This window comes from Chelonoidis abingdonii, chromosome 1 (genome assembly GCF_003597395.2).
Source record: "Chelonoidis abingdonii isolate Lonesome George chromosome 1, CheloAbing_2.0, whole genome shotgun sequence".
NCBI classification, from domain to species: Eukaryota; Metazoa; Chordata; order Testudines; family Testudinidae; genus Chelonoidis; species Chelonoidis abingdonii.
Window position 1 is genome coordinate 318,990,361 of NC_133769.1, and position 13,846 is coordinate 319,004,206.

Below are 13,846 nucleotides of genomic sequence, written 5' to 3' on the forward strand. Positions count from 1 at the left end.
CCTGCTAGACCCAGGGCTTTTAGAAACCCTGTTGCCACTCCAAGCCCTTAACCCTGTATATTGAGACAGCAGAGGGGAATAAGAATCTCCCCTAATACCTTTTGCATTCTTTTACAATCCTGGAATTACACTCAGAAGGATTGGGTTAGTCAGATGCAAGTTAACCAGCCAGTCAGTCTTGGGATCAGCTCCTTGTCAGAATCAGAGCTCAAAGTATTTAGAAACGAAACTCAATTCATTTTCCAGAGGCAGAAAATTTTGTACATACTGTTACTGAAAAGGTCAGATGACAAATTTGTATTGTTACTTCCTTGAATAAAATCAGTATCTGTTAGCCAATATCAACAACAATTTAAACCAATCAACAAAATTCCTTAACTTGTGCTTTATTATTATACATAGGTGCTCGAACTATGGGTGCTGGCTTGAAGAGGTTTCTATCATATCCAGGGTTTACAGTTTGGTTCAATGGCTCTCAGCATCCCCACTATACAAATTGTTCCAGCATCCTGTTATTATGTATTATTTTCCGATGCAGCGTTTGCTCTTTGAAAGAAAAAAAAAAAAGTACATAGACAAGTTAATTATCATAAGCAGAGTCACTTAGACCCTGCTTCAGCTAGGAACTTAAACATGTGCCTCACTTTAAGCAGTGCCTATTGATTTCAGTGGGACTACTCGTGCTTGAAGTCTATCTTGCTGAATCAGGGATTTAAACTGTATTCCCTCTTCTTCCAACCAGTTTTAAGTCCTGCCTGCTATGCTTTGACCTGAACTTGTGCAAGATTAATATTTCAGCATCCAAATGTATCACTACTGCCAGTGCAGAGGGAATTGGAATTTTTTTAAAAAAAAAGCAGATCCAGAAGCCAGAGATATGTGTGAGGTTGTAGAAATGTGATAGTACTTTTCCCTCCTTCTCACTCCCCATCCACTGTGAGCAGTTTTCAACACCTCTTGGATCAACCACAAATCACTGGCAACATTGATCGAAGAAAATGAGCCTACTTGCTGCAGTTCCTAATGCATATGCTGGTCATTGCCTGATCACATCAGTTCACAGCAGCATGGCTGGTAAAGGATACGCATTAATGTGTGTCTTAACAGCTGCTGCCCACTGTGGTTTACAAAACAAATGCACAGGAGAAAAACTTTATGACTATACTCTCAAAACAATTCCTAAACTTATAGGCAAAGAGTTAGTGCTGTCTTTTGATTTAACTGGGGCTAGAATCCAAATTCTTTGTTGTCTTTATTTATAAAACATAGAGCTTCATGAATGTAAGCGCCTCAATAGATGCTCTTCTTCGGTATCCCACTAGACATAAATGGATTCAACAAAAAAAGATAGGTTCCTGTCTTTAGTGAAAACTCTTCATTTTTTTATTATTCACAGACACAGTATGTGTGAATTCTTTATGTTTAATGACAAGATCAAATACTGCTCACTCTGCTCAGGTGACTAGTCCTTATCAATTCAATTATTCACATTTTAATTGATCTATGTGCCACAGTTAGACACAACTATTATATACAATTAATCACATACCAGCGTCTGTGATTTGTATACAGTTATTGTGTCTGTATGCAGCATATAGATCAGTGGTCCCCAAAATGTAAGGCATGCCCCACAAAGGGGACAAGGAGGAACTTTCGGGGGACACATGGTGAGACCCAAGGCAGCCTCCATTGGGGGTGGCAGGGAGCACCACCCATCCCCGCTCTGCCCTGAGCCCAGCTCCAGTTCCATTTCCCCGTTTCTCTGCTCCCAGTCCAGCTTTGCCTCATTCCCTCTTTGCCCCAAGCCTAGCTCTGCCTCTAGCCCCAGCTCTTCCTTCATCTCTAGTTCTGCTCCCAGCTCTGCTTCTAAGCCAACTGTGCAGCAATGGGGTAGGGGGCTGGACAGATTCCATTATTGGTAAGGGGGGGGCATGACAGGAAAGTTTGAGCACCACTGACGTAGCTTAATTCCTAATACATATGCCTGGGGAGCTCGGAATGGAATCCTATTCTTTCGGCTCAAAAATACAGAACTAAAGAAAAGTCAGAACTATAGTAGATCCTCTTTAGTTACAAGCTGTAATAAGTCCCTCAGCCTTCCCAGTCACTCAGCTACCAGAGAACATCATCACACATGTGCGTGTGGACATGCACATACACACACACAAAACTAGTGGTTTCCAAGTGAGTAAGGCGAGCAGGATTTGCTGCACTGCTGGCACTGGCAGCACCATCTCAAGATACTTCTCCTACTGGATTATACCATCAGATCACCCAACCCTATCCTTCTTTTCTAAAAATAAAAAATGTAGCATTGAGGGAAGAATTTTTTCCCCCAGCAACTCTTGTTTTTAAACTAGTTCTCAATCTTTCATCAATGTTGGTCTGGCCATGTTTGAGATGGCAATTGGTTGTTGTAAGCTGTTTCATTGTCCTCTCTTATATAGGATTCTGGGGACCATCTAGATTTATCAAGGAGCAAGTTTCCAGAATATAAGAAAAACTCAAATAACAACTGCATACTGGATTCCACAGTAAGATCTATCTTTTAGACAGTAATTGAATTTTTCCATAAGTACTATGCAACATTGGAGAGGATATGAATGTTCTGTTAGTTATGAATCTCAAAATTCTACTTTCTGCTCAGATCAGTTAATGTTATAGTTGGAGTTCATGTGGGTAACTTATTTTACATTTTGTGGGGGAATTTAGCTTCCACTGAAGAAAAGAAGTGACTTGGAACAGTCACAGTGTAGTAGGCTAGGAAGTCTGTTGAGCAGAAGCTTCAGTCATCCTAAAATCATTCAACACTGTGGTGGTTTCATGGTGTAAACAAATGAAGGACTGTGATTAAAACTGCTTTTCCCCCCTTCCCACTTGTGGTCCCAGAGGCTATGTCTACACAAGGATAAAAGACCCAAAACACAGCGATGGCGGGCCCGGGTCAGCTGATTTGGGCTTGTGGGGCTCGGGGCTAAAAATTACTGTGTAGATGTTAAAGGCTCAGGTTGGAGTCAGAGCTCTGGGACCCTCTACCAGAGCCCAAGCCCAAATGGCTACACAGCAATTTTTCAGCCCTGGAGTCTTAGTCAGTTGACCCGTGCCAGCTGCAGAGTTTTTTTTAACCCTGTGTAGACACACCAAGAGAGGCTTTAACCTAGGAATCTGCTACAACACTTCCTTTATAGATGATCTATTCTATAAACCAAGGATGTCCCTCCATTTCCATCTAAATGGAACAATTTGATTAATAAGACAAGTTTGAAGTTCTGACCTGACTTACCTCACTCAATTTCTCCGAAGTCAATGGAGTTAGTCTGAATTTACTGTAGTGTAGATGACAGGAGAATATAATCCATAAGTAGCAAATAAAACAATTTTAATACAGAAATATTCTCCTCTCAAACTCATATGGCATATCAACTTCTCTATGAACACAAACTCCCACCGACATCCAGGGGAATTCTACATGCACAGAAAGCACAGAGTAGTAGGGCTGAGATCAAATATGTGGACTGGAAAGGAAATGTTTTCCCACACTGCACAATTACAATTGAGCTTTGTATTAATTATTTTTGCAGAAACTTTGCTCTCAGTACAAAAGCATAATATTTTTTGCTCATTTTAATTTGGATAAAAACAGATACAGATATAGAATATAGATGGAAAGCAATGGACCACCTGTGGATTTTCTTGAAATGCTGTAGTATCCAATACATCTTAGAAAATATAGATTCTGCTAAACTCTCAATCCTACTGCAGTTTGTTATTATGACTGATGAGGATGAGCAGGCTACAATGGAATGCTTTTACTTCCCAGTTATTAAATAACATTTTGGAGTTAATTACCCACAGGGGTAGCACACTAGAAATGAGGTGAAGTACAGCTGTTGTGGGATGGAATTCCTATATATGGAAATAATTCTGTATAAAAAAAATGTATTGTTAACCATTATCCTTGAAGGTATTTTGCAAATTCCACAAATTGTAACTATTACAACAGATAGTTTCAAGTTGTAAGTTGTTTGAAAAGTTTCAGTAATTGAGTTTATTAATTAAACTTACCAGTTTAGCTGTGGTTAATCAAATAAGGCTACTCAATAACATATGAATTCATGCACAACACAACTGCTGATGTAAGTAATTGTAAGGATGGTTAAAAAGCTTTCTGATCCCAGTTTGACAGTTCCTTTCCACCAGTAAAAAGACTTAAACTATGAAGTGTATGTGCATATGCATGTGTGCGACAGACGGTAACATTTACAAAAGAACTGAAGAGCCAGATTTGTAGAAGTATTTAGGCACCTCATGATGCTGATTGGTGTCTAGTGGGATTTTCAAAAGCACCTCAGCATGTTCGGTGCATAACTCCCCTTAGGCAGTTTGGAAAATCTCACTAGGCATCTGTATGCATCTTTGAAAATAACTTCGAAAATCTAGCCTTTGGTCACTTAGGTGCTTTTGAATATTTTGTCCGGTCAATAACAAATGATAAAATTCTGTAGCCTTAAATCAAGCAAAGTTCCCATTGACTTCAATAAATGTTCTACCTGACAAAGAAGTGCTGAATTTGTCTCAAAAAGTATCGATAAAAATCCAGTGCTGGAAAATCTGACCAACCACCAAGCTTCTGAAATATATTGTATAGTCCAGTTCACAAACTAAAATCTATGTAATTAAAATGTTTTTATTGTATTCCAATTAATATTCCCTAGCAAATTCTTTTCGTCCATTTGTCCAAACTCTTCTGTCTCAGGAAACTTTAGAGCATTTACAAACTAGAATCTTTTCAGGTTTTCCTTTAGTTTTAAGACCTTGCTTAAAAGACGACTGTTGATAACTGTTCATAAGCAGCATAACTAGGGACTAAAACTACTAAAATCAGAGTACAATTTTTTTTAAAATAAACTTTTCACATTCCACATTTTTGTCTGGCTTCCAATCTATTAGTGTATATTAAATTGACATACCCAAAATATTTTCTCTATATATATATATTTCACTTGATAATGGAAGAGATAAGTACCCTTACTTCCTCACCTCTGCTAAAGTGTCCTCCTCGTTTATGACAATACAAGACCTCTCCCTAACCATCAGGACAACTGCTCCACCCCTAAAAGAAAGTGTTTCACAGCCTGGGACTGTTGATGATAACAGTTGCTGTTTTATATTGAGCATTAATAATCAAAGTCAGCTAGAGAAACTTCCCCCTCAAATCTTTGCATTTGACACTCTCAGTCTTGTAATGACAAAGGTTGAGGAAAATTATGAGTAGATGCAACACATAATTTATACTCTCTGATGCCGCACTGTGGCCAGTTCTTTGGAAATATTATGTATCAAATGGAATTGCAAAAGGGTAAATTTGTTCTTTTCATTCATCTGGCACTCTGAGTGATAGACCCTGTACATACTAACTTGACCCAAATGTTCCAAGTAAGTTTCATAAAAATTCATCCCAGAGTCAGAAACCACAGCTCCGTTCAGTGGGTTAACTGATATTTGGTCTCAATCTATAAATGAGGTATTTTCTACAGGTGTACTAAACACAACACAGATAAATATGCAAAAATGCACAAATTTATGAAACCACCATTTTTATTGCACGTTCTTTAGTTTAAGCATTTTTAGTTTTCAGTGTATAATGGATTAAATTTAGTATTATTTTAATTAAAAGGATACTTCATATGAAAAAGGAGTTTGGGGAACTAATTAGGGTCAAGGGGGCCCTTTCAGAGCTTCAATTCAACCTTGTTAACCTAATTTGCTTGTAAAGATATATGGCCTTATTTTGCTCCCATTCAAGCAAACAGAATTTCTACATTTGAATTTAAACAGAAGGGTTGGCTCCATGGCAGCTATAACCAATGATGAGCTGCTGCAGAAACCAGAAAATGTATAGATGAAAGATCCAATGTGGTTACTGTTGAAAAGGAAATTCCTACTAAAGATTGATGTTTGACTCAAAGAGGACATAGAACTATCAGTAACTGATTTGTAATTTGATTTTGTGCCTTAGTTTAAGTGAATCATACAATTATTTGAACAAAAGAACCTTGTCTAATAAATATGCATTCTAGTGTACCTAGTTGGATGAGCACCAAACAGTACCAAAGTAACATACTGTGACACATTTTACTAATCTTGTTGGTCTATGGCTCAGAAGTAATTTATAGGATTGGAACTTACTAATAAAAGAGGTTTCTCCCAGGTAACCTCTCCGCTTAAGAACAACATCTAGATATTTAGAGTCTTCATTTACCAAATAATATTCCTTCTCTAAAGAAATCCAGGCCCAGTTCAAACGAAAATGCTGGCTCTTCAGCTTATTGCCTCCTGTAAAACAAAATGAAAAAGAAATGCTTATTTATCTTGCTTTTATTTTCTCAGTGATGCAAATTAATGTATCTTATCTAAGCCATATGTTTCAGCTGTAAATTCAAATTCCTAACATCATGGAGGTTTAACAGTAAGAAAAAAGTAATAATCAAGTAGTCCATGACATATTTCATATACACAGAAACAAATTCTATGCTGGATACATATAAACAGGTCACATTATAACTAGGATATGGATCAATTAATCGATTTTGAGTTTTCATCAAAATAATACTTGAGTTCCCTGCATTTAAACAAATGAATGAATGACCCAAAACATTCCAAGTCTGAGTTTGTATTTCCAAAACACACATTACACAGGATATCATGTGGAACTTCTGAGATATGATCAGAATGCCACAAAGCACGTATTATCTTTAGAAATTGGAAATGATATCTGCAATCATTCAAACTGCTACAGCAAAATTACAACTTCTGACACATCACTCCACATTTGCAAAGAGACTAATTCCGGTTACTTGGGAAATTAATTTTTACCCATACAGCCTGCTCTGAAAAATCATTGTTTTGTTCACTGATCCCAGTGTCTTTCTGGATCAGCAATTATATGTCAGGTATGTGTTACATAACATATTTATGACACAGCTTTCACATCTTATTAGCAAATGGTTTGAGAAAGATTATGCCTTCCTGATAGGTGGGATACTCTTCAAAAGCATATGAAATTATAACTGTAGACTTAATCATAAAAGCATGAATTATCTTCATAATTTAAGGTGATTTAGAGCACTGCAGATGGTTATTGTCATTCCTATGAATCACTTCGAGAAAACACATGCACATATACTAGATTCAGCCATGATAATTTTCTTCTAAGGCTTTCAATTTATATATTCTATTAATTAAGCCTTCAAATTGAATCACCTAGCTGGCTGGGATTTTTTGAAATTTAAATTACTACACACACAGATCAAGTGCTGTCCCTAACTATCTGTGACATGGCACAAGAAGCAACCCTACGGCACAACTGATTACCCCACTCATGGAAGCAAATTCAAATCCTGAGTGGGGAAGTTTCCTAGTAAAGCAGCAGCACAACAACTTCCCAGGAATGGCCTGGGACGCTGCAAAGCCTGACTGCCATGACTTCAGACACTGCAAGTGAAGTCCAGCATGGCAGTGCCACCCTAGTGGGAAGACTGAATGGTGAATATGGATTGAAATGGCATTTCTGGATGGCAGCTCTGTGTTGACGACATGGCCACCAAGTTGAAGATCATACCCACACACTCATCATTGAAAGAGCCTCCATAACATCCTTCCTCCCATTCCTGTGTGGATGCTTATATTGTTCATCATGAGTACTCTACTTTTATGACCAGGCAAGTATTAAAAAGAGGAACAGGATTCACAGCTGGAAAGGGGAACTCATTCACATGCCTTCCTTCCCATTCAATTCCAAGCATCTATATAATACAAGCCCACAAACTAGGTATGGACCTGCCCCATTCCTCGCACTAGTCACACTCAAAGGCACCTACATGGCCTTATGGAGTTTAGACAATCAGAAGAACATAGCACTTAGATATGGTGAAGACAGGCACTATAAAAAAAAAGGACAAACCAGACAGACAGAGATTAATCTACTCTAAAATAAATGTTTCAGAAGAAACATCTGTAAACAGATAGCACTTTAAAGGTCTGCATAAGAACACGTTTTTGTCAGATGGAAAGATAAGAGTCACATGGCGGTAACACGTATCACTGACAGAGAGCTATCTACTGGTTGCACACGCTTATTTATTTGTATTACAAGCACCCTCCTCCACCCAAACAGATTAAAATGATGATGATAAAATATAGCAGAGTTATTTTCTCATGTACAGTTTACCTCCATCTGCTACAGATTATCCTAGGTGAAAGGGCAACATAATGTCAGTTTGTAAATATAGGTATTGTGACTGTCAGACAGAAGTTCAGAACCCATCAATATTGAGTGAGTCAACATGGTGGAGTCTGTTTGCCATTACTCTGCTGGGGCCCTTCATTTCCAGAGAAAGATTAAAGCAGTGATCAGCATGGTCGTGAGAAAAATATATATCTAGCACTGAGAACAAAGATGTCCTCTTATCAACAGACTGCTGGGCCTATTTGCTCCTATGAGAGTATGCAGTCCGGTTTCCCTCCCACAAGGTACTGCTGAAGGGCAAGGTTTGCATGGATAACTGACGGCTAAACTGTGCAGGGAATTGACTCGAGAACTATTGTCATTTAAGATTTTTATAAAAAACTTGTAAACAGAATATATTTTATTGGACTGCAGGAGAAATATTTTCAAGTTTTTTAGTCCACTCAAATTTTAACTACAGTAAGAAGGGACAAATGGAAGGTTTTTGGTTTTTTTTTTTTATAATGTGTTCCACTCCATTCCCTTGAACAAACAGACCGCCTTTTAAGTTACTTCCACTCTGCTCCCAAGATAAGCCTCTATACATACTTCTTTATGGAGCTATCAGAAAAAATGTGAAAGCTACTGTACTATGCAAATGGAAGCAAAATAGTTACTAAAGTATCATGCTGCAGTCACTGACCTAACCTATTATTGTTCCTTTAACTGTACCAACTGTTGTGGAGAGAGGTGAGTCTTACAAATAGATGTACCAGTAATTGCTGTACAGCAGTGGTCTCCAATCTTTTTACACACAAGATCACTTTTTGAATTTAAGTGCAACCCAGGATCTACCCTGCCCCTTCCCCAAAGCCCCACCCTGCTCACTTCATTCCCCCCTCCCTCCATCACTCACTTTCACCGGGCTGGGGCAGGGGGCTGGGGTTCAGGAGGGGGTGCAGACTCTGGGCTGGAGCCAAAGGATTTGGAGTGTGGGAGGGAGCTCCGAGCTGAGCCTGGTGCAGGTGACTGGGGTGCACAAGGGGGTGAGAGGTGAAAGCTCTAGGAGGGAGTTTGGATGCAGGAGGGTGCTCCAGGATGGGGTGGACTGCTGGGGTGCAGGAGAGGGTATGGGGTGCTGGCTCCGGAAGGGGGCTCAAGGCTGGAGCAGGGGCAGGTTTGGTGTGCTGTTTCTGCGAGGGAGCTCAGGGTTGGGGCAGCAGATTTGGGTGTGGGAGGGGGTTTGGGGTGCTGGCTCTGGCAGGGGGCTCAGGGCTAGGGTGCGTTCCAGGCCAATGGGAGCAGCGAGGGTGGTGCTCGCAGGCACGAGCAGTGTGCAGAGATCCTGCCCTCTGCCCGAAGGGGTGAGCTGGCCGCTTCCAGGGTGGCGTGGGGCCAGGGCAGGCAGGGAGCTTGCCTTAGCCCAGCTGCACTGCTGGACTTTTAGCAAACAGAGATCATGATCGACTGGCAGAGACTCCAGGATCGACCAGTTGATCACAGTCTATGGGTTGGTGACCACTGCTGTACAGTGTTTATACATTGAACACAACAGTTAAAACACTAAACACAGCTATCTATTCAATGTTAATTAAGCCTGTATTTACTTTAGCTCAGGGCCGCCCAGAGGGGCAGGCAAGTGGAGCAATTTGCCCCAGGCCCCGGGCCCCACAGGGGCCCCCATGAGAGTATTTCGGGCCCCCTGAAGCATGGTCCTTCACTTGCTCCGGGGGCCCCAGAAAACACTTGCGAGGCCCTAGCCCCCGGATCTTCTTCAACTCCGGGTCTTCAGTGGCCCGCCGCCGAAGACACCAGGCCCCCTGAATCCTCTGAGTGGCCTTGCTTTAGCTAAAACATGCCTCTGTTAGCCTAGTGAAGTTCAGTGTCAATTTCATAATTAGAAGGAAAGGAAGGAGTGAGAGCAGCAGAATAAGGACAGTGGACTTCAAAAAAGCAGACTTTACAAAACTCAGAGAACTGGTAGCTTTTATTCCCTTGGGCCTAACTAAGGGAAAAAGGAGTTCAGGAGAGCTGTCAGTTTTTCAAAGAGACAATATGAAATGCACAACTGCAAACTATCCCGATATGAAGGAAAGACAGTAAGAACAGTAAAAGGCCAATCAGGCAGAGGTGCTGGAACAATTTTTATAGTGGGGGTGCTGATCATGGATTGGAAACCATGTATTTGGTGTTTGTTATTACTACTTCAAGCCAGGGGGTGCCATGGAGTTCCAGCCCCACTTCAATCAGTAGCTCTTTAATTACATGAAAATCAAAAAGGAATCTTACAAAGTAAAGGATCAATGGACAAATTGCTAAGTGGAGTACAAAAGTCTGGGATGTATTAACAGAAGTGTCATATGTAAGACATGGGACGTAATTAGAACTGATGAAGTCTCAGCTGGAACACTGTGTCCAGTTCTGGGTGCCACACTTTAGGAAAGATGTGCACAAATTGGAGACATTCCAGAGAAGAGCAACAAAAATGATAAAAGGTTAAGAAAATCTGACCTATGAGGAAAAGTAAAAAACTGAGCATGTTTATTCTTGAGAAGAGAAGCCTGGGGGGACTTTGTTAATAGTCATCAAATATGTTAAGGGCTGTTATAAAGAGGACAATGCTCAATTTTTTTCCACGTCCACAGAAGGTAGGACAAGAAGTAAGGGGTTCAATCTGCAGCAAGGGAGACCTAGGTTAGATACTAGGAAAAACTTTCTAACTACAGGGTAGTTAAACTCTGGAATAGGTTACCACGGCGAGTTGTGGAATCCCCATCACTGGAAGTTTTTAAGAACAGGTTAGACAAACACTTATCAGGGATGATCTAAGTTTACTTGGTTCTGCCTCAGTGCAGAGGGCTGGACTTGATGACATCTTAAGGTCCCTTCCAGAAGTACATTTCTATGATAATGTCCCTTATTAGCTTTTTAAGGCAAAAGTGCATGGGGATACAGGCTTTTACACAACATTTTAAACAGCTTATTAATGGTTTTGTAATTGGTCTCAAATTTCTTGTTCACTGTTTTAAATAGTTCAAACCTCTTTCTGGTCTACTTTATATTGGCACACAGTTTTGTACATGAAAAAAACTATTACTTAACAGAAAGAAACAAACTGGTGTTAAAGAAAAACAGTCACATGGAGAAACCTAATTGGCCAGGTACCAAACTAATTTATTTCTGTTGTCTGTGCTGTGGAGGTTGGTAAAATTTATTCTGTTGGAAAGATAAGATTAGATTAAACATACAATTAAAAAGTTCAGAGAGAAGACTAATGTGAAACATTTTATATTGCCTAACTTCTACTCCTTTTTTAGATTACTCTCCGTATTTTCAACTACTTCATTGCAGGCAAACAAACTTTTGGGTGAGGTTTTCAGAGGGCCCTCAACATATCCTTTATTTATGTAAGCCTGTTGTTACTATTATAATACACAATATTGTTAACTCTATTCAAATGTTCAGCCCTATACTATAACAATTGGCAGATTATAAATTTAAGTGAATAAATTGTATATTTTTAAGTCTTTTGTGCAGAAATTATTAAATTAAATATACAAATAATTTAAAGCGAGTTAAATGTTATTCTGAGAACAAGAGAGTTTTAATCTCTTTCAGAATAGGATGCGACTATGCATGCTCCATTCTAGCATACTGAAACATTACATCCAAAACCAAAACTATATTAAAAGAATATTAAGGTTTTGAAGTCAAGCACACAAAAATGAAAAAATGACAATTAAGGTGGCCTATGCCACCTTAATTTGGCTTCCTGCTTAATTCACTATCTGTGCTGCCTATAGTAATAAAATAAATACCTGCAAATAAATTAAGGGAGTTTGTATCCCTTATGAACTCTTCCCTTGGGTTTAAGCCAAACTGCTGTGCAAATAATTAAGGTACTATAAATCAATGACAGTTTTGCTTTCATTCCTCTCCCAGATAAGTGCTTGAAATACAAATATATCAGAGATTTAGCAATGGGAGCCATGACCACAGTGATTTTAAGACTAAACAAAAGGGCTGAGGGCCAAGTTACAATGATGCAGTCCAAGAAAACTCCATTGACATCAATGAAATTTGCTCTTGATGGCGTAACTATGATTATGCTTAAAACTCAATGCATTTAAATACTCATGATGTCAAATTAGTCTAACTTCTTTATTTCTAGGAGGGCCGCTTCCAGAAAAGTCAAGTCATGTAGCGTCTCCAGTTGCAATTACTGTATACAAAAAGTTATGTTAAAAGAAAATTAAAAGGGTGAAACTAATCATTACACTATGGTATGGGGAAAACTGATACAAAATAAACACTCCCATTTAAGCAGATGCTTGAAAATCTGAATATCTAATACCTTTCTGGTTCCCCTAATTCACCAGCATACCTAGGTGGCCACATGCATTTAAAGGAAATAAAAACTGCATGAAAAATACAGGATAAAACCCTTGGGTCAGATCCTCAGCATTCATTCTCATGGTGGAAAGCTGCCCCAAAATACAGGGATTACTACTGAGTGACATAAAGCTGTCATAGCCAGCTCTATACCATCTGCTCTTAGCCTCTCCAGCACTGTGGGCAAGGCTGGAGCTCAGATGCACTTGAAGAGCTAGCCCGTATGTTTAAGGAATCTCATCGCAAATGTTTTTATTCAAGATACAAAATCATACTATCGTAGCCCAGTGTATAATTCTTTGCTTGATTACTCACTGACAACGTACTCCAAAAACAATTTCCTACATTACTGTATATTTTACATTTATTAGCATTTATGAAGCTCTGAATTTTTATTCACAATTGAAAGTTGATGGATTTTTCTGGAAGGGGTTCTATTATTAATATTTTACACCCACACTAACACCCAGATTTCTTTCTTTTCCTACCACAGCCTCATTCTTACGCTCCTTTTCCAAGAATGGAGGCATGCTTTGACATGGTTTTCTTCATAACTGCAGCCTGAAAATAATGAACACTAAGGATCAGTTTCTGTTTTCAGTGTATGCCACTGTAAATATATAGAACTAAACTGGAGTTTGATGACCAAGATCAAAATCTAGCTCTACGAACTCCAAGATTACTCATTGCTTTCTCCTGCTATGGCTAGTAGTGGTCCCCTCCTTCTCAACTCCATCACCTCCAGTGCTCGGTAGTAAGGAATACTGAGAGTGAACCTTAGCAGTTCTGCATGTCTGGACTATTCAGCCAAATAGAATCACAGAACCATAGAGACTGCAAGGATCATCTAGTCTAATCCCTTGCCAAGATGCTAACATTAGTTCTACTTGCCAGGATTTCAGTACCAGCATTTATAACTGAAATTAATATGGAACATACAGAATGCTTGGTGGGTGTGTATCATTTTCCTCTATATAATAGGATATGTCAATAACGCTTGAGGTGGAATACAAATGCCACCCAAACAAGTACGCTTCTGTTAACTGAATGACAGCTCTCCATCTCCCAAGTAGAGAAAGATAATGAAAACCATAAATGTTGTATTATGGTCCATTGGTAACTATGCATACTACTGTCATAAATAGATAGCTAAGGGTTAATGTTTCTTTCACCTGTAAAGGGTTAACAAAGGGAACCAAACACCTGACCAGAGGACCAATCAGGAAA

At 39.3% G+C, this 13,846-nt stretch overlaps 1 protein-coding gene across 1 annotated transcript in view; it reads right to left on the minus strand.

The window, feature by feature from the left end:
• Positions 1-13,846, minus strand: part of LOC116833558 (FRAS1-related extracellular matrix protein 2-like) — a 202,239-nt gene that overhangs the window by 93,469 nt on the left and 94,924 nt on the right. The window contains exon 3 of the mRNA XM_075061617.1: positions 6,190-6,336. Within this exon, the coding sequence (XP_074917718.1) occupies positions 6,190-6,336 (147 nt within the window). The remainder of the gene's footprint in view (positions 1-6,189; positions 6,337-13,846) is intronic.